Genomic DNA, 21113 nt, shown 5'->3' with positions numbered 1-21113 from the left:
TTTAAAATTAAATAAAAATAAGCTGCCCCAACTTGGATACTTCCAGAGGGCTGGGAGAGAGGAAGGAGAGGAATTCATGAGGGACAGATCCAGGATTAATCAATCCCAAGCCACAAAATGTTGATTTTCCAGCTTATAAATCGCTCATAAATAAATTTTTTTTTAACGACGCTTCCTTGCTACTTTTCCCACATGGCCAAAACGAGGAATACCCAAAAATAAATTGATTTTTTTTTTTTGCTGGAATTTTTGCCTTAAATCCCTCAGGATTGCTGGCAATGCTCCAAGTGCAGGAAATTCAACTCTCCGGGAAAAAGGTACTGCTTCCGCTGCTGGGCCCTGCGCAAGGACTGGTACAGGGACTGCCCCAAACTGCCCCATTCCCTGTCCCTTTCCAACATCAATTCCATGGAAAACCAGGAGCAGGATGAAGGGATGGATGTCCCAGACTGCAGGAGGACGATCTCAGCCCCTGCTGGCCAACCCAAACACCTTTTCCTGGGAGAAAACAAACCCCAAGGCTCCATCGAGTCCTTGGATTTGGCACAGGAGGGGAAAAATCGGGATTTTGCCAAGCTGAAGAAAGAGGAGGAGATGGAATCTTTGGAGAGCATCAAAACCCTGCTGAATCCCTGCTTCCTGTGCCAGCACAGGCCTCGGGATGGGAATATTGTCCACGGAAGGACTGCTCACCTGGTGGCCTGCTTCAGGTGTGCCAGGATGCTGAAGAAGAAGAGGTCGCCGTGTCCCGTGTGCAGGAAGGAGATCAAGATGGTCATCAGGATCTTCATGGGGTAGGGAGGATTCCTGCCCCTAAAGTAACCCCAAAATCTGGAATTTTTGCACTCAAGCCTCTATTACAGTATGTGCAGCAAGGAGATCACGATGGCCATCAGGATCTTCATAAAATAACCCCAAAATTTGGATTTTTGCACTCAAATCCCAATTTCAGTGTGTGCAGAAAGGAGATCACGATGGCTATCAGGATCTTCATGAAATAATGCCAAAATCTGGATTTTTGCACTCAAATCCCAATTTAAGTGTGTGCAGAAAGGAGATCAGGATGGCCATCAGGATCTTCATGAAATAACCCCAAAATTTGGATTTTTGCACTCAAATCCCAATTTGTGTGTGTGCAAAAAGGAGATCAGGATGGCCATCAGGATCTTCATGAAATAACGCCAAAATCTGGATTTTTTGCACTCAAATCCCAATTTAAGTGTGTGCAGAAAGGAGATCAGGATGGCCATCAGGATCTTCATGAAATAACCCCAAAATTTGGATTTTTGCACTCAAATCCCAATTTGTGTGTGTGCAAAAAGGAGATCAGGATGGCCATCAGGATCTTCATGAAATAACGCCAAAATCTGGATTTTTTGCACTCAAATCCCAATTTAAGTGTGTGCAGAAAGGAGATCACGATGGTCATCAGGATCTTCATAAAATAACCCCAAAATTTGGATTTTTGCACTCAAATCCCAATTTAAGTGTGTGCAGAAAGGAGATCAGGATAGCCATCAGGATCTTCATGAAATAATGCCAAAATCTGGATTTTTGCACTCAAATCCCAATTTAAGTGTGTGCAAAAAGGAGATCACGATGGTCATCAGGATCTTCATAAAATAACCCCAAAATCTGGATTTTTGCACTCAAATCCCAATTTAAGTGTATGCAAAAAGGAGATCACGATGGCTATCAGGATCTTCATGAAATAATGCCAAAATCTGGATTTTTGCACTCAAATCCCAATTTCAGTGTGTGCAGAAAGGAGATCACGATGGTCATCAGGATCTTCATAAAATAACCCCAAAATTTGGATTTTTGCACTCAAATCCCAATTTAAGTGTGTGCAGAAAGGAGATCACGATGGCTATCAGGATCTTCATGAAATAATGCCAAAATCTGGATTTTTGCACTCAAATCCCAATTTAAGTGTGTGCAAAAAGGAGATCACGATGGTCATCAGGATCTTCATAAAATAACCCCAAAATCTGGATTTTTGCACTCAAATCCCAATTTAAGTGTATGCAAAAAGGAGATCAGGGTGGCCATCAGGATCTTCATGGCCTAGCAGGACCTTCTACTCCTAAACCCCAAAAATAGGGTTTTTTGCACAAAAACCCCAATTCCAGAGCTCGGTCTGCAGGATCAAGATGGTCATCAGGATCTTTATGGGATAGCAGGACCTTGTGCACCTAAAATAACCCCAAAATGAAGATTTTTGCACTCAATCCCCAATCCCAGAGCTCAGCCAGTGAAACCAAAGAGTAGCAAGATTTAATCCCATCAAGAATCCTCTGCAGGATCCACTTTTTCATGGAATTCACCTCGAGATCAAAACCCCAGCTTGGAAATTTTCCCAATTTCTCATCTTCAGCCCGATTTTATCCCTCGGGATTCTTTCTCCTGACCAAGAACAGCAGATTTGGGAAAAAGTGAAACCTTTGGAATGGTTTTTTTTTTCCCATAAATCCCAACTTGTGCAATTCCTTTGGAACTGATAGTTAAAAACAGAAATAAATATTTATGGTGGGAGGCCAGGGGATTTGTTTTGGAGAGAAGAAGAAGAACTTTATTCCTAATTTTTTTATTGTTTAAGGTCGGCAGGGTGAAGAATTCCTTGCTCACAGATGGGAAATAAATCTTAAGTTTTTAATCCACACCTCTCAGGTCACAAATGAGATGGAAAAATAATAATAATAATAATGTTATATTTTTCTTTCTTTTTGGGCTCCTTAATTTCTATTTCTTCTCTTTTTTGTATATTTAAATCTATTCTGTGTCGCCTCTGTCCAGCAGGATTCAATTCCAGCAGCTCTGGGATATTTGGGATGTTCCACCTGCCCTCACCCATCCTTTAGGCTAAAACAATCCTCATTTTTGAGTGATTTGAAAAGTGGCTTAAAAATTAAACACATTGTTTTAAGGGATAAAATAATTCATTTAAAGCCCCATTGGCACCCTTCCGAGGCAGATTTTTCCCCCTTTCCAAGCAAATTTTTTCCCATTTCCAAGCAATTTTTTTCCCATTTCCTGGCAAAATTGTTCCCCCTTTTCAGGCAGGTGTTTCCCCTTTTCAAATACATTTTTTCCCTCTTTCCAGGCAGATTTTTCCCTCTTTTCAGACAGATTTTTTCCCCCTTTCCAGGTACACTTTTCCCCCTTTTTAAGGAAATTTTTTCCCCTTTCCAGGCAGATTTTTCCCCCCATCCAATGTCTGCAAAATCCCTTGGTGCTGCCAGCAGTAAAGCCTCTGGATTTAAACCTTTGTTCTCCAGCCCATTCCCAATCCCATTCACTCTGACATTTTCATGGGGTCACCCACCCCACCCCACCTTTTTCCCAGTGGAGTTTTTCCCCCTTTTCCAGCTGTTTTTTGGGATCAGTGCTCCTGGGGAAGGCAGAGCTCACTAGAGGGCACCCACGCCCAGCTCCTGCTGCTCTCCCTCCTTCCAGGATCCGCATTCCCGGCTGGAGAAGGTGCTCAGGGCCACTGTCCCATGGCTGAGGCTTGGTTTTCCTGATTTCCCAAACTCACAAATCCAAGTTTTCCCCCTATCCCAAACAGCAGTGATGCCCCTTGGACCCCTCCGGGTGCATCTCAACATTCCCAGGTTTTGTTCCTTCTTCCTCCCCTCTTTTCTTCCTGTTTTTGTTTTTTTTTCCTTTTTCCCTGGTTTACCCTTTATCCACAAAAGTTTTGGGATCCTGTGGGATCCAGGATCCATCCAGCCCCACAGGGAAGTGTCAGCATCACCATTTTCCATTCTTCCATCCCAGATCCTCCCTTCCTGCTTCCCCCCAGGTGACAGCAGTGACAGAGCAGGGCATGACACTTGGTTTGATGATCCCAACATCCCAAAAATAACCCCAAACCCTCCACAGATCCCAAAGGAAAAAAACCTCTTTTTTTTTGGGTTTTTTAGGTTTTTCTTGTATTTCCAAAGCAGGGACTGTCCAGCGAGGGAGGTGACACTGGGGTTGCTTTGTTTGATGATCCCAAGACTCCAAAAAACCCCAAAAAAGAAACCCCAGACCCCACACAGATCCCAAAGGAAGAATCTTCTTCCTTTTAGGGGTTTTTAGGGTTTTTTTGTATTTCCAAAGCTGGGACTGTCCAGCCAAGGAGGTGACACCTCTGGGGTGTCCCTGGTGCCAGGGGGACGCAGGATTGGGGTTCCTTTTATGGCTCTTCACCCACTTGGGGCATTGTCCCAAGGGCATTGTCTGTCCCCTCCCATCTTCCCAGCGGGATTTTTTTGGGATCCACGGCCAAATCCAGCCCCTGCACACAGATCCAGGACCACCAGAGGCCCCTGTCCCATGGATCCTGAGGCTCCTCAAGGTCATGTCCACAAAATCCAATTTTTTCCCAGCATCTTTTTTTTTGGTAAAAAACCCTTTCCCCCCTCCCCACCCACCCCAAAATCCCTCTGAACCCCCCCAGAATCCATCCTCCCTCAGCACTCCAGGGGTGCTGCCTGCACCTCCACGGCCAGGAGGTGTCCCCGGGGCTGCACGGGATAAACCACGCGCACGGCCCCGGCGACGCCACGGAGCGATTCCCGCCGGGATCCGCTGCTCACCGCCACCCCCAGCAGCAGCAGGCACAGCAGCAGCGCCGTCACCAGCGTCCCCTGTCCCCACGGCATGCCCTGCCTGGCCTCTTTAGTCCTGGCGCTCACACAGGCCACCCTGAGCGGCGATGCCACCAAGGTGACGTGCAGACACGCCCGGTACTCGGTGTCGGGGCGCAGCCGGGTGACGTTGAAGCTGTGGGTGCCCGCCGGGATCCGCGCCGAGCCCAGCACCGAGCCCGGCGCCGAGCTGGCCCAGGTGAGGTTGGAGGAGACGGCGTTGAGGCACGGCCGCCAGGCCAGCAGGACATGGTGGGGCTGCACATCCACCACCAGCAGCTCCAGCTCGGCCTGGCCCAGCGGGAAGGAGCGGTTGACCAGCACGCGGACGCCGCGGGTGTCGGCGCCCAGCAGGTTGTGAGCCACGCACGTGTAGAGCCCGGCCTCGCGCGCCGCGATCCCGCGGATCTCCAGCGTCCCCTCCGAGTGCACCTTGAACTTCCCGTCGTCCCCGAACGGCAGCAGCTTCGCCCCGGCCGGCGTCACCCAGTAAATCTCCGGCTCCGGCTCTGCCAGCGCCCGGCAGTGCAGGGCCACGTTGTCACCCACCTCGGCCTCCAGGCGCGCCGGGATGCTGCGGGCGGAGATGAGCGGCAGGCACTGCTCCGTCATCTCCCGGAAAGGGACGTCGCGGATGTGGCGGCGCTGGAGGTCGGGGGGCTCGGCGCAGAGCGTGGACTGGGGCTCGATGAAGCGCACGCGGGGCCGGGTGCTGTTGACCCAGCGGATGACGCAGTCGCAGCGCAGCGGGTTGCCGTGGATGCTGATCTCCTGCAGGTTGGGCAGCGACTCCACCGTCTGCCGGTGCAAGGCACTTAGGGCGTTGTTGTTGAGCATCAGCGTCTCCAGCTGTGGAAGGTGCTGGAAGGCCTTGGGGTGGATGAAGGACAGCTTGGGGTTGTTGGTGACGTCCAGCTTGGTCAGTTCGGGGAGGTTGATGAGGGCGAACTGGTCGATGGACACCAGCTCGTCCATGTTGTTGAGGCCCAGCTCCTTGAGGTGCAGCATGTTGGTGAAGTCGCTCTGCTTGACCCTCTGCAGCGGGTTCTTGTTCAGATCCAGGAATTTCAGGCCGGGCACCTGCTGCAGAGCCCTCTTGGGGACGTCTGCCAGCTTGTTGTCGTAGAAGGACAGGCTCTCCAGGCTCCTCAGCCCTTCCAGGGCGTAATCCGAGATCTCCCGCAGCTGCATCCCGGCCAGCACCAAACTCCGCAGGTTGCCCAGGGGCCGGAAATTCATGTCCAGGATGGCGTCCACCTTGTTCCCCCCGACCATGAGGATCTCCAGGCTGGGCAGCATCTGGAACCAGCGGCTGTCCAGCGTCCTCAGCAGGTTGGAGTTGAGGTGGAGCCGCAGGAGGCTGCCCAGGCCGGCGAAGGCGCGGGGGGCGATGCTGCGGAGCCGGTTGTGGTTCAGGTAGAGCTCCTGAAGGTTCCCCAAGCCCGGGAAGCTGCTGTCGGGCAGGTCAGAGAGCTGATTCTCCTCCAGGTGCAGGCTGAGCAGCTGGGGCATATTCCTGAGCCCGAAATCCCAGACGTCGGAGAAGCTGTTCTGCGACAGATCCAGCTCGGACAGGTTCCGCAGGTAGCCCAGCTCGCCCTGCTCCAGCCTGGCGATGTTGTTGCTCTGCAGCAGCAGGGTCTGGGTGCCCTCGGGCAGCTCCGGCGGCACCGAGGTGATGAAGAGGTCGTTGCAGTCCACCGTGGCCGCCTCGCGGTAGGCGGAGCGGGGCGTGTACCAGGGCCGGATCTGGCACACGCAGCGCGGGGGACACGCCACCCGCCAGGGCACCGTGGGCATGGCGCTGGCGGCCACCACGCACAGCAGGAGGCAGCTGGGCTGGAGGCCTCTCATTTTGGGCTGCGGGAGGTCACAGGGAGCATCCAGAGCTGGCCACGACGGGGGGACGGCGGTGATGGCGAGGTGGGGACGGCGCCCGTGGGGGGAGATGCTCCATGCGAGCCCCTGGAAGGGTCGGCCCCTGCCTGGCGCCCCCAAAAAGGGGAGCTCAAAGTGCTGGGGGTGCCTCAGTCAGAGCTGGGCCTCTTCTTCCTCCCCAAAGGAGTCGTTCCTGTGCTTGGCTGCATCTTCCAGGCTTCTCCTCGAGGTCATTCCTGGGAAAACAGCAAAGTTGGGTTAGAGGAGGGTTTGGGCTAGCGGGGAACAAGGGGCAGGGACAAGGGACAGGTTGGGGAGGTAAAAACCTGAGGATGGCACCACCAGGACCCTGCCTGGGACCCCCCGTTCCCTCAAAACTGCCCAGCACATCCATGAATTCCATTTTATATCCGTGGCACTCCCTGTGCCCTCCCATCCCAGAGAATCTGGGTGGAATTATCCCACGGAATCAGCCCAGGACCCTCCCAGCAAATCCATGAATTCCGTTTTATTTCCCTGATTGAACTGTATTCTCCCATCCCACGGGATCTGGGTGAAATTATCTCATGGAATCTTCCCAGGATCCCTGAAACGAATCCATGAATTCCACTTTAGATCCTTGGCATTTTCTGTGCCCTCTCATCCCAGAAAATCAGAATTATCCCATGGAATCTGCCCAGGCTGAGCAGAACCAGAGCTGCGAGAGTTGGGGATAATTATCCATGGGAATAATTATCCATGGGAATAATCTTCCTGCAGGCTCTGCTCCCTGCTCCTCATCCTCCCCAGCTCCAAATCCCCCATCCGGGAGCTCCAGCCCCATTTGCAGCCCTCCAGTGGGATATTCCTTAGGGAAAAACATCCCCCAAACATCAGGAATGCTCTGGGAGGTCTGGGATAGGTTTGGGGCATCTCCTGCCCCTCTCCCAATCCAGCCTTTGATTCCATTATTTCCTCCAGCTCTCCTGCCCCGTGCTGACCCAAATCCAACCTTTTCTTCCCTTAAAAGCCTCTCACCCAGCAGGGGAAAAAAACAACAACAAAAAAAACCAAACATTAGAAGAGTGGGCAAAGCAAAGTTTCAGTTTTATCCCCGCCGTGCTCTCTCTGGGAAGGGCTCCCGAGCCGAGTTTATTCCACATCAGCTCCTCCCGGATCGATCCCCGCTCTTCTCCCTCCTTCCCCGCTGCTTTTAAAGCAGCTCCTGCAGAACCAGCGTGAAAGGAAGGGATGGATCCATCGATTCCCGCTTCCCTCTGATGGATCCACACCTTTCCTTTTAAGTGCTCCGGCGTTTTCGGGTCCGTAAAAGTCTCCAGCTGTTCGAATATCTCGGGAATCTTTTCTCCTTAAAAAAAATATTATGGAGGAATTTGGAGGAGTTTTGTTTCTTTGAGGTGGGAAGGAAAGGCTGGAGAAGGCGCCTGGTTCCAACCCTGGTTTTCCAGGGAAACCCCTCCCCAGCTCTGCTGGTTTTATCCATAATTGGATTTTATCCCGTTTTTCCAGCACAGGGCAGGGTTGCAGCATGGATGGCTGGGAGAAATCTTGGATGTGGGATAATCCAGGGGTTTGTGTGAGTCACGGGATGGGAACTTGTGAGAAAATGGTGGATTTGGGAAAATCTGGAACTAAAATTTATGGAAAGGAACAAACCGGGAGAAAAGGAAGAGCTTTAGCAATGAGTGATCCCTGCTGAGGGGGGAAAATCCCAGGAAAGGGTGGGGCTGATCCCGCTGTGCCTGGGAAGCAGCTCCTGGAATTCCTGCAGGGCTGGTGGCACCTCCAGCCTGGTGGGGACAGGGTGGCCCTGTCTGCTGTCACTGCCGGTCCTGAGTGTGACATTCCCAAGGGGTGGCAGCTCCCAGGACGGCTCCTGGGGCTTTGCAGAGGGAGATTTGGAACAAGCTCAGCTGGGAGCTGCCCTCCAGCTTCTCCATCTTCTCTGGATTCCCCGGATTCCCCACCTTCTCCATTTTCTCTGGATTCCCCGGATTCCCCACCTTCTCCATTTTCTCTGGTTTCCCCATTTTCCCCAGCTTCTCCATCTTCTCTGGATTATCCATCTTCCCCAGCTTCTCTGCCTTCACCATTTTCCCCATTTTCTCCAGCTTCTCCAACTTCTCTTGCTTCTCCAGTTTTTCCATCTTCCCTGGCTTCCCCAGCTTCTCCATTTTCTCCATCTTTCCTGGCTTTTCCAGCTACTCCAGCTTCCCTGGCTTCTCCATCTTCTTCAGCTTCTCCACGATCCCAGGGTTTTCCAGCGTGGCCTGGGACACTCCCAGGGATGGAGCAACCACGGATTCTCTGGGAATTCCATCCCAGCTCCTCCCAAGCAGGGATTTCATCCCCAAATCCAACTGAAACAGGGAACTGGGACTCCCCAGCATCTCCCAACTCCGAGCAAAGCCTGGAGTGGGAACGGCACCTCCCTCATGAGAGAATCTCCTGGCTGGGAACTTGGCAGGGAAAATGAACGGAGAAAGGAAGGGAAGGAGGAGAAATAAAAAGGGACAAAAAAAAGAAATTAAAAGGGTGAAGAAGAAATAAATACAGGGAAAGAGGAGAAATACAGGGATAAAGGAGAAATACAAGGAAAAATGAGAAATACAGCGGGAAAGGACAAATACGAGGAAAAAGGAGAAAATAAAGGGACAAAAGAGAAGTGAAAGGACAAAAAAGAGAAATAAAAAAGGACAAAGGAGAAATACAACGGAAAAGGAGAAAAAAATAAAAGGAGAAAAAAATAAAAGGAGAAAAAAATAAAAGGAGAAATAAATAAAAGGAGAAAAAAATAAAAGGAGAAATAAATAAAAGGAAGAAATTAAGTGACAAGAAATAAATAAAGGGACAAAGGAGAAATGAATAGAGGGACAAAGAAGCATTAAAAATAGGTTAGAAACTGTTGTAAAATAGTTGATAATTCTTAAGCGTGTGCTGTTAGTTTCCTAACCTATTTTTAACAGAAGAAACAAATCAAGGGACAAAGAAGAAACAAATCAAGGGACAAAGGAGGAATAAACAGAGGGACGAAGGGCCCCGAATGTCGCCGGCTCCGTGGCAACCGCCCCCGCTCGCCCCTCATCTGTATGCCCGGGCTGAGCCCCGCGGCCGCCGCGGCTCCATGGAAACCCCGAGCTCCCGGAGCCCCGGCCCGGAGATGGGAGAAGGGACTGAGGAGCCGCCGCAGGGAACACTCCGTGCCTCCGGGGTGTCCGCAGAAATTCCGGGGGCTTTGGCGCTCGGGGTGGGTGTTCCCGAGGCGGATGTTGCCGGGATGGGAGGGTTTTTCTGGGATGGGAAGGTGTTGCTGGAATATGGAAGTTTTCCTGGAATCTGAGGGTTTTTCCTGGGATACGAGGCTTTTCCCGGGATGGGAAGGTGTTCCTGGAATATGAAAGTTTTCCTGGAATATGAGGGTTTTTCCTGGGATACGAGGCTTTTCCCAGGATGGGAAGATGTTCCTGGAATATGGAAGTTTTCCTGGGATGGGAAGGTGTTGCTGGAATATGAAAGTTTTCCTGGAATATGAGGGTTTTTCCTGGGATACGAGGCTTTTCCTGGGATGGGAAGATGTTCCTGGAATATGGAAGTTTTCCTGGGATGGGAGGGTTTTCCTGAGATTCGAGGCTATTCCCGGAATATGAGAGTTTTCCTGGATTTACGAGGCAGTTTCTGGGATGGGAAGGTTTTCCTGGGATACCAGGCTCTTCCTGGAATATGCGAGTTTTCCTGAAACATGAGGGTTTTCCTGGGATACCAGGCTCTTCCTGGAATATGCGAGTTTTCCTGAAACACGAGGGTTTTCCTGGGATACCAGGCCATTCCCAACCCCTTTCCAGAATCTCCACCCCTCTAAACCCAACGCCACCCCCGAGGGTGACACGGCATGGGACAGCGATGTCCCCATCCTGTGTCCCTCGCAGCAGCCTCCAGCTGCCATTTCAGGATGTTATTCCCTAAAAAACCATTTCCACGACTCAGGGAACACCCGGCAAAGTCCCTGCCGAGGTCTGAGCCGGGAATTTTGCTTGGGAAAAGCGGCTTTGGGAGCGTTTCCTTGGAGCTTTTCCCAGCAGAAGGAGGGTGGGTTTAAACGGGATTTTGGGAATAAATCCCTCCCTGTGAGGGCAGCCAGGCCCTGGCACAGCTTTCCCCACCCTGGAAGAGTCCAAGGCCAGGCTGGACAGGGTTTGGAGCCACCAGGATGCGCAGAATCCGCTCCAAACTCCCTTTTCCAGCGATTTCTCCCCTCACTCAATCCTTGTTTTGTGCACAGGGATGGGATTTTTATTTTTTTTCCCCCCATCCTCCTGCATCTCCGCGAGCAGGGAGGGCTGTGATTCCCGTTCTTCCTGCCTGTCTGGGAGGCAGCCGGGAGATAAAAACGCAGCCGGGAGCAGCGAAGGGCTCGGGGGCAGCAGCCGCCTCTTATCTCTTATCTCGGTGCTCCTCTGCCTCTCTCCGGCTGGATTTTAATGAGGAGGGCTGGGAAATCAGCCTGGTGTGCTCATCCGGGCGCTCCCAGCCTTGGAATTGTTGCCCTGGCTCTGGAATTGTCTCGGCTCTGGAATTGTTGTCTCGGCTCTGGAATTGTTGTTTTTTGTTGTGGTTTTCCCCCTCCAAACGCTCCCAAAGGTTCCCGCGGCTTCCCCAATCCAGGCTCAGATTCCAGCCTGGAAAAAGGGGGCAGGATTTGGCCCTCCCGGCCACGAACTGCACGTTCCAGAGGGATTTGGATGCCACGGTCATTCCCTAAGGATCGCACATCCCATCCCAAGGGAGCTTTGGAGGCTGAGGAGATGCTCAGGTCCCTGGGCTGGGTCCCTTCTCCAAAATTCAGCTTTTGGAGTTTGGCCTTTCCAAAAGTTCATAAATCCCCAGGGAATTTCAGCCCAGAAGCCTCAAATCCATGATTTTCAACCAGGAAGCCTCAAATCCATGATTTTCAGACAAGAAGCCTCAAATCCCTGATTTTCAGCCCAGAAGCCTCAAATTCATGATTTTCAACCAGAAAGCCTCAAATCCACGATTTTCAACCAGGAAGCCTCAAAATCACAATTTTCAACCAGGAAGTCTCAAATCCATGATTTTCAACCAGGAAGCCTCAAATCTGTGATTTCCAGACAAGAAGCCTCAAATCCATTATTTTCAACCAGAAAGATTTTCCTGATTTTCAGCCAGGAAGCCTCAAATCCATGATTTTCAGACAAGAAGCCTCAAATCCATGATTTTCAGCCCCGGGGCCATCTCATTTTACCCCTGAGCCTCAGGCCATGGGGTTAACCTGGAGCATTTGGAATTGCCCAAATTCCATGGGGGGAAAAAGCTGGCTGAGCTCTGCCCCTGGAGAAATCCGGGGCTGGGGAGATGGAATTTCACCTGGATTGTCTTTCCCTCTGGAAAATCCAGGTTTTTCACCCCCTCCAGCCGTGCTGGGCTGGAGCTCTCTGTATTTCTGTATTTTTGGGAGCAGCTCCAGCTCCTGGCAGCAGCTCCAGGCTGCAGCAGGAGCTGAACTCCGGCTGTGCCTGCAGATATCCCCGTTCCCAAATCCCACGTTTCCAACAGCAAATAAGAACATTCCAGGCAGAAATGGGGCGGGGAAGGAGGAAAAAGCTGATTTTGGGGTATTTATCTTCCTGCCATCTCTTTTTTATGATTTGCAGAGCCTCGGCTCGGTTTTCCTCCCACACAGAATTCCATGGAATTTCCCGATCCAGCCCCTTCCTATCCAGGCAGGAGAGGTCACAGGTGCATTCCCAGAATATCCCAAATATTCCCCTCCTGCCCCACACCTTTCCTGGCCATTCCTGCCTCGTTTTTCCTGAGCCATTCCCAGGATCTCCTTCCTGAGGGATAATTTAGAGCCCTTCAGCCTCTCGAAGCCGTCGCTGAGGGTTCCAGGGAAAGCTTCCAAATGGAATTTGCTTCCAGATTTTGCGGAATTCTGCGATCAGTGCTGCTCCAGTCCCTGCACTGGGAACTGGGAGCCCCCAGCATTCCCACAGAGAGATCCAGGATCCCCTGAGCATCCCAGAGAGATCCAGGATCCCCTGAGCATCCCAGAGAAATCCAGGATCCCCTGAGCATCCCAGAGAGATCCAGGATCCCCTGAGCATCCCAGAGAGAGATCCAGGGTCCCCTGAGCATCCCAGAGAGATCCAGGATCCCCTGAGAATCCCAGAGATCCAGGATCTCCTGAGCATCCCAGAGAGGTTTGGGATGCCCTGAACATCCCAGGAAAAGTTTGGGATTTCCTGAGCGTCCCAGAGAGATCCAGGATCCCCTGAGCATTCCAGAGAGATCCAGGATTCCCAAGGAGGAATCCCAAAAAATGTTCAGGATCCCCTGGACATCCCGGGGAGGTTTGGTGACAAAGGGGAGCTGGGCTGACAGGCTGCGACATGCACGGACACAACCCCTTAAATTAAACTTTTATCAGCTCTGGGATCCGGAACCCACCGGGAATCCACGGTGAAATTCCCGGGAAAAGGGGCCGGGGATGCCAGAGGGGCCTCGGGAGCAGCACGGGATCACTGAGCCTTCATTAGGGTAAATTAAAACGGGAGCGAGATGACAATTGCAATTAGTGAGAGTTAATTGTTCTGATGGCTCCGCAGATTGGGGGAGTTAATTGTGCTGGCTCCCAGGTGGGGCCTGGATCGGGAACGGATCGGAAATGGATCGGGAATGGATCAGGAATGGATTGGGAATGGATCAGAAATGGATTGGGAATGGATCAGGAATGGGAATGGATCAGGAATGGGTCGGGAATGGATCAGGAATGGATTGAGCATGGATAGGGAATGGACTGGGAATGGATCAGACAATGGATGTCACCTGGTGGGAAACACCAGGACTCCCATCCCATCCCATCCCATCCCATCCCATCCCATCCCATCCCATCCCATCCCATTCCCTAAAGGAGCTGTGTGATTTTGCCAGGATCAGGCCGGGTTTTTCCATCCCGTGGGTGCAGAGGGAATGCTCAGGATCCACATCCTGCTGGAAAATCCCTCTCTGGGAGCTCAGGGAAGGGCTCAGCCCCCCAGAATTCCATAAAATTGGAATTTTGGAGCGCTGCTCCATGTAGGGCACGGCAGGGACGCTGCTGTGTCATTCCCTGTGACCTTCCCAGCGGATCCGGAATGATCGATAATTAATTCCTCATTAACGCCGCCTCATTTGCAGAGCAGCTCCCCCCAAACCTCCCCCCCGTTCCAAGGGCAGCGGGATGGGGACAGGAATGTCCGGGAATGTCACAGGATTTGAGCTCCAGGGAATGTCAAAAGATTTGAGTTCCTGGGAACGTCAAAGGATTTGAGCTCCCAAATCCCCGTGGTTTTCCATGAATTGTGGGATCCAAAGGACCCGGGCTGGGGAGTAGATCCCAAACAATCAGCAGTTTTCCAGCTGGAGAAGGTGGCTCCTGGCATTCCAGGATCCTGGATTGGGTGGAAACCTCCCAGCCCCCAGATCCAGAGGCTGGGAATGGCCGGGAGCGCGGCCCCTCTGGGTTTTTTTTGGGAAGAAATATTCCTGGAGCCTGGTGTTGATGTGGGATTCCCTCTGGAGGGATAAATCCAGGCTCCTTCAGCTTCCCCCGGGCAGGGAGGGAGGGCTGGGAGCAGAAATCCAGGTTATTGAAAGTGAAAAATAAAACAATGGGAATGGTTCAATGGTTCCCTGGGTGGGATTAAAACGGAACTCATGGAGCGAGCGCTCCTGTGGTTTCTCCAGAGGTTCCTGTGGCTGGGAAAAATATTCCTGTGGCTCAGTGATGTTTGCTGCGGGTGGGAATGCTGCACAGGGAAGGGGCTGGAGAGGGGTGGAGAACAGGGAATCTCAGTGGAGAACTGGGAATTCCACTGGAGAACCGGGAATTCTGCTGGAGAACCAGGAATCTCCCTGGAGAACTGGGAATTCTGCTGAAGAACTGGGAATCTCACTGGAGAACTGGGAATCTCGCTGGAGAACTGGGAATTTCACTGGAGAACCAGGAATTTCACTGGAGAACTAGGAATTTTGCTGGAGAACCAGGAATCTCCTTGAAGAACTGGGAATTCTGCTGAAGAACTGAAAATCTCACTGTAGAACAAGGAATCTCACTGGAGAACTGGGAGTTCTGCTGGAGAAGAGGGAATCTCACTGGAGAAGAGGGAATCTCAGTCCTCCAGGCCCTTCCCACTTCCAGCTTTTTGTGTCTCCATCTGTGGATGAATCTGGGAGGCAGGGACGGGGCAGCAATTCCAGGGAATTGCAGAGTCGGGAATGGGTGCCGGGATGGGTCACAGAGAGCAGGGAGAGCCCCAGGGCTGCTCCCACGGAATTCCAGCTCAGGGTGGCACCTGTGGGAGCGCCCTGGGATCAGAGCCATTCCCAATCCCAGGGGAGCCTTTCCCTGGTTTTCTCCTGGAGCATTCCGGCCTCCTTGGATGCCAGAGAGGCCTGGAATGACCAAAGCCCTTGGAATCACATCCCAGACGTGTCTGCAGGATCCGGGATTCTCCTGGAGGAGCCGATCCCGCCCTGGGGATCCCTGGATCCCTGCAGCCTCCAGGGCCTCTGGAATTCCACAAGGGCCCTAGAATTCCACAAGGACCCTGGAATTCCACAAGGACTCTGGAATTCCACAAGGACACGAGGTCCTGCTGCCAGGGGACAGCCCGAGGCGGCCCAGCTCCCACTTCCCAACAAATTCCAAGTCTGGAATCGCTGGCTGCAGGTCAGGGCAGGAAGGAGGGAAGCTCCAGCAGTAGAAAAAAAAAAAAAAACGGGGAAAAGACCAAATCCAGGCTTTTCAAGCGGATCCAGCCCCGCCAAGGAAGGGGAACAACCCCCAGCATCCCAAAAAAAGCCGCGGATCGGTGCGGATGCCAAGGAGTCATTAGGAATCCTAGGGAAAACCTACGGTTGCCATGGCAACTGCCAGGCAGGGCTCCGGGGCTGCCTCAGCCCCTCCCCGGGCACGGAGCGGATCCGTGGGATGGAGGCAAATCCCGCTGGAGCCGGGCAGGGGACGGAGCAGCGCTGGTTTTATGGAATTTTGGGGGCTGAGCCTCTCCCGGCGCTCCCCGAGAGGGATTTTCCAGCGGGATGTGGATCCGGCACATCCCCCCCGCCCTGTGCCCACCGGGTGGAAAAACCCTCCCTGGTTCCCGGTAAATTCCATTTCCAGCTCATCTGGAATGAAATCATCCCACTGAGAGCTGGGAGAGGAGGGAAAAGGGAATTTATCCACGGAGGGAAAACTGGGATGAGCCAGGGTGAGCTCAAACACTGCTGGAGCTGGAATGGCCCTGGAGCAGGAAGGAAAAGCTTTGGAGAGCCAAGGAACATCCCAGCTGCTCATCCCCCTCATTCCCATGGAAAAATCCCTCAGTTTCCAGGGATTCTGCACCAAGAAACAGGAAAACCTGGAAAATGCAGCAGGAAAAGATGATCCCTGTCTCTATAGACCTTGAGGGCTGCTGATGGAACCAAATCCATTTCCCAAATCCATCTCCCAATCCATTTCCCAAATCCCTTTTCTAAATCCATTTCTCAAATCCATCTCACAATCCATTTCCCAATCCATCTCCCAATCCATTTCCCAAATCCGTCTCCCAAATCCGTCTCCCAAATCCATTTCCCAACACGAGTGTGGGCATAGCAGGAGAAATTCCTGCTCTCCCATCTTTTCAGCATCTTGGGAATTCCAGGAAAACTGGGAAAATCCATGGCCAAGCCAGGGAGGACAACCCTGCCCTAGAGGATTTTACTGGGAAAAAAAGGAGCCAAGAAATTACTAAAGAGCCATAAAAACAGCTGGGAAATGCCCCTGAAATCCCTTTTTTTTTTTAAACAAGAATTCCATGGAAAGGGAATTCCAGCGTGGATGGAAATTCACGACCCTGGAATTCTGAAGGACTGACCCTGATCCCGCCCCTGGCTGCTTCCAAAGGGATGAATCCCGCCGAGGTCCAGGAATTCAGGAATGCTGGAGCTTCCCAGAGCCGGGATTTGGACAACCAATGCCGGGAGCTCGTGGGAGTTGGGAAAAGTGACTCAGAAACGGGACCGAGCTCAGAATTTTCCATGGGAATCCAAACATTCCTGGAAAAAACTCAGCTCTGCAGGAATTTGCAAATCGGGATTTTAAAGCCACCGCCCCATTTCATTTCCTTTTTTTTTTTGGGAATTCAAGGCGAGGGAGAGGCTTTGATGAGGCGTCAAACACCGCTTGGAGCAGCCAAAATATTCCTTGAAATTTAAGGATCATCCTGGAAAGGGCAACAACCACACGATGGAAAAGCTTTGGAAAAAGTTCTCCTGGCACAAACCAAATTGGTAGATTTTTAATGGATCATAAAAATCCCTTTTCCCCCCCCCTTTTTTCCAGGTAGAATTTGTATTTTTAATGCTTTTCCTCCCGTCTCTATTCCCAAAGGTCCTGCTGGGAATCAGGGAAGCAAAGCTGCTTCTTTTCCTTCCTAAAAAAGATCTGGAGCTGGCTGCTCTGATCCTTTGGGAAAAGATGGTTAAGATGCAAAACCCCTTTTCCTGCTGATTCCAAATTCCTCATTTAAAATTCCTTATTAAATCCTCTCTCTTCCCAAAAAAAAACCCCAATTTTTTTCCCAGCCTGGATTCTCCTCATTTTGGCCACTGGGAAGGACAAAGCACCAACCCTCAAAATTGATTATCTGGGATTGATTATTTTTGTTAGGATCATTCTAAATTCCACTAAAAATGGGATTTTTAACAGACACTGGGAGACTCTGGAGCCTGGAGAGGGTCAGGAAGATCCAGGATCATTCCTGGAGGGGGAAAACCCAGCCTTAATTCCAAGCGGAGCTGGTGAATAACTGATCCCGAATAATTTATCCCAAATAATTTGTCCTGAATAATTTATGGATCCAGTCTGGGTGAGAAGAGCCCCAGACTTCAGTCCCAATTAAGGCCTTTGTGAATTGTCTGGGAACGGATCCCAATTTTTCCCATATTTATTTGTTGCCCGGGATCGCGCTCCAAACGGAGCCGCCGCACAATTCCCGCTTTTCCCGAGTGTTTGCAAACAGCTCCCACTGCCAGCATTTGGAGGGGGTTTTCCAGCCCCTATCCCACCTTGGAATCTGTGGGAGTTTCATGGGAATGATCCCCAAGAACTCCTGGTTGGATGAAGAGAGGACAGCAAAGGCTCCCGAGGTGATTTTTCCCAAAAAATCCTAAAATTCAGCTGCTGGATCCACCTTTTCCAAAGCCTTCCATAAATGAATGGATGGCCTGGAATGTGCTGCTGGGAATTCCAGAGGCTGCCAGGGTCCTGCATAAATGGATGCTGGAAGTTGCCAGGTTTATCCAGGTTTATCCCCCGACTCAGGAGCAGCGATCCCAATCCCAAAATTCCACCCCAAAAATCCCGGTGCTGGGCTTTATCCACAGGGAACGCCCCCAAATTTCAGGGGTTTTGAACTCATCCCATTTTCCTGCTTATCCCGGTGCCCTGGCAGGAAGCAGCAGCTGGGATTGGGATTCTCCTTCCTGAGCTGGGCTGGGAATTATTCCCTTGGGAATAATCCCATAAAACCAAAGCCATGGGAGAGGGAGAGATCCCAGCCCTCATTCCAGGGGCTGGAACCTTGGGATTGGGAACAGACAGTGGGAACAGCTCCTTCATGTCCTGGAGAAGGGATTTGGGATCAAAACAGGGGGTGTTGACGAATTTTTGTGTCCTTTTGGGACATCAGGAATGTTATCCCACGGGATCTCCCAGGGAAGGGAAGAGGCATTGATGAGCAGGGAGATCCAGGAGGAAATCTGGGAATAAAGGGGCAGAGCCTCGCGTTTGGGATTCACCTGCTCAGGTGGAATTCCCAACCTCCCCTGCACCAGCTCTGGGCATTCCCAGCATCCCCCCAATCCCTGTCCTAGCCAGGAAATCCAGGAACGCGGCCCTAAACATCGGGGAAGTGTTTTTCCAGCTGAAAGCAGGAGCGGGGATGATCCCTGGGCTTCAGGAGAAGGAGCCGGGGCTGGGCAGGGCTGCAGGAGCCCTGCTCTACCTCTGGAATCTGAATTCCGCGGGAATCTGAGATTCCGTGGGAATGGGAACAGCTCCTCTGAACCCCCGAGGGGGCAATTCCAGCTCAACGCCTGCAGTTTTGGGAAAAGAGAATTCCTGCAGCCCCGCTGAGCCTGGATGGGGTCGGGATGGGGCTGGATCGGGGTCCTGCAGAATTCCCGGCCCTTTTCCCTGTGCCAGGGGAATACCACGGGCTCTGGGCACGGCTCAGCTCCCAGTTTTCCTCTGGGATGAGAAGAGAGATCCCAGCCAAAGGGAAGGGTTGGGATTGGGAAGAGAGATCCCAGCCAAAGGGAAGGGTTGGGAATGGGGAGAGAGATCCCAGCCAAAGGGAAGGGTTGGGAATGGGAGGAGAGATCCCAGCCAAAGGGAAGGGTTGGGAATGGGGAGAGAGATCCCAGCCAAAGGGAAGGGTTGGGAATGGGGAGAGAGATCCCAGCCAAAGGGAAGGGTTGGGAACAGCCGAGGAGCAGAGGCCAAGCCTGGCCCTCAGATCCCGATCCTGCTCCGCCACTTCCAGCGGTGCCACAGGTGACGAAGCCGCTCCCACTGCCCGCAGAGGGGACACAGAGAGCCGGGAATGCCAGGAAAAGCCTCAGCAGGGCGGGATCAGCATCCTCCAGCACAGGGAGCCCGGGCTGGAGCCGGGAGATGCTGCCCCATGTCCCTGGAGTGACCTGAGGGACATCCCGGGACAATCCCCAGGACAGGGAATCTTGTCCCGAGCCACCTCCCGCCACCGCAGGCCGGGCCTGAGGGAGGCAGGGATGAGCCATTCCCATCCCAGCTTTTCCAGGGGCTCTGCCCGCGCCCAGGCTGCAGGATCGGGGCTCCGGGAAAGGCAGGGCTGGCTCCTGGCTCGGCACCAGCGCCGCGTCCCGAGGAGGGGACAGGAATGGGACACACAGGGGACACAGGAGGGGACAGAGGTGGCACCCGCGCGTGGCTCCGGAGCTGCCACAGCCTCGGCGCATCCAGGCTGGAGGAAGCGGATGGCGATGGCAGCGCCCACCTGCAGCTCCAGGCACAGCATTCCTGGGAATGCCGCTCCCGGCGGCTCCTCCCGGCCCCCCGCGCCCCTCTGGGCTCCCGCTGGGACCGGCCCTGCGTGCCCAGAGCTTCTCCCGCTCCTCCTGGGCGCCTCCAATCCCTTTTTCCAGGCTCTGGGAGAAGCCAGGGCCGGGCTGAGCACGGGGAGCGGCGAGGGCAGCGCTGGCTCAGCCGCACACGGAGCGCGGGGTCCCTGCCGGCCCCGAGCCCTTTCCCGGAGCGGCTCCGGGGATCGCCCCGGGGCTCTCCGGGCTGGGCTGGGCACGGCCCCGGGGAGCGCTGGGCTGGGCACGGCCCCGGGAAAGGCTGGGCGCTGGCACAGGGACCCGGGCAGGGCTGGGCGCTGGCACAGGGACCCGGGCAGGGCTGGGCGCTGGCACAGGGACCCGGGCACTGCGGGCGGGTGCAGCCGCGGCGGGGAGGGGCAGGGCTGGGCAGCGGAGGGAGGTAAACACGGCACCGGCACAGAAAGCAGGAAAATGACATTAAAATGACACCAAAATGACAGCGCGGCTGTTCCCGACGCGTCCTTTGCCATCACCTTTGCTGTCCCATCCTCCTCGGCCGGCTGTCCCCTCCCTGGGGTGGCCGAGCAGGTGAAGGAGGGCTGGCCAGGAGCCCCAAGGACCGCATTGTTTCTCTATTTCACACCCAACGTCCCTCCCGTCACATTTTCCGCGTCGCTCGGGCACCGAGGGGTTAATGCCCGGGAAGCGCCGCTCCCGCCTGGATCGCATCCTGCCGGCATCCCTGGATCCCGGCCCCGCCGGCGGCTCCGTGACCAGCGCATCACCCCCGGTCCCGCCGCCCTCACCCCCGCTCCCACCGCGCCGGGGCCTGGATCCGCTCGATCCCGGAGGAGTTTCCAGGAGCGGGAATGCAGCTCCCTCCCCGCTGGACCCGGGAGCCATCCCTGCCTTCCTCCCGTCCCTTCATCCCCTCACGGAGCGCCGCTCTCCGTCCATTCCCTGGTTTTTTCCCCCTGTTTTTTTTTCCCCACCCCTTTTATTTCCAAACGCACCATTTCTCCTCAAATCCAGCAGCGAGCAGGGAGAGCAAAGCTCTGGAATGGGAAAAAAAACAACCTCGAGCGAGCCGCCGAGGCGCCGGCTCGGTGCTGCAGCGCTCAGGAGCCCCCCCAAAGTCACCCCCGGCCCAAAAACCCCAAACCACGGCGGTGGCCCCCAACTCACCCTCCGCGTCTGTCCGCGTCCCCCGGCGCCGCTGTCACCGCCTGCCGCCCCCCGCCACAGCTGCCCGCACATCTGGCTCGGCTGGCAGACAAAAGGCCGGGTGGCTCCGGAGCTGTCACCGCCGGCGGGGTCTGTCCTTGTCGCTTAGGACGGGGACAGGGCCAGCAGGACCCTCCGGCCACGCTGACCCTCAGGGCTGGAGGCGGCGGGGAGAGCTCCTCACCCTTGGCTCGCCCGGCGCCTTCGCAGCCGCACAGTCCCCGCTCCCCCTCCTCTTCCTCCTCCTCC

General features: G+C 53.7%; 2 protein-coding genes across 6 annotated transcripts in view; one reads left to right on the top strand and one right to left on the bottom strand.

Annotated features, from left to right (window-relative positions):
- Positions 1-2723, top strand: part of MDM4 (MDM4 regulator of p53) — a 20334-nt gene extending 17611 nt beyond the window's left edge. For all 5 annotated transcript variants that reach the window (XM_071450025.1, XM_071450026.1, XM_071450028.1 and 2 more), the window contains one exon: positions 268-2723. In XM_071450025.1, coding sequence (XP_071306126.1) covers positions 268-798 — 531 coding nt within the window. In that variant the 3' untranslated portion in view covers positions 799-2723. The remainder of the gene's footprint in view (positions 1-267) is intronic.
- Positions 2572-21113, bottom strand: LRRN2 (leucine rich repeat neuronal 2). The gene is made up of 2 exons (XM_071450014.1): positions 20826-21113; positions 2572-6751 (listed from the first exon to the last, which is right to left on the bottom strand). Exon 2 carries the CDS (start codon positions 6489-6491, stop codon positions 4461-4463), a length of 2031 nt encoding a protein of 676 aa, XP_071306115.1. The 5' UTR covers positions 6492-6751; positions 20826-21113; the 3' UTR covers positions 2572-4460.

This window comes from Agelaius tricolor, unplaced genomic scaffold (genome assembly GCF_023055355.1).
Source record: "Agelaius tricolor isolate 1412-34295 unplaced genomic scaffold, bAgeTri1.0.p SCAF_30, whole genome shotgun sequence".
In the NCBI taxonomy this organism is placed as follows: Eukaryota; Metazoa; Chordata; class Aves; order Passeriformes; family Icteridae; genus Agelaius; species Agelaius tricolor.
Note: the sequence above shows the minus strand (reverse complement) of the source record. Positions and strands in the feature narration are given on the sequence as shown.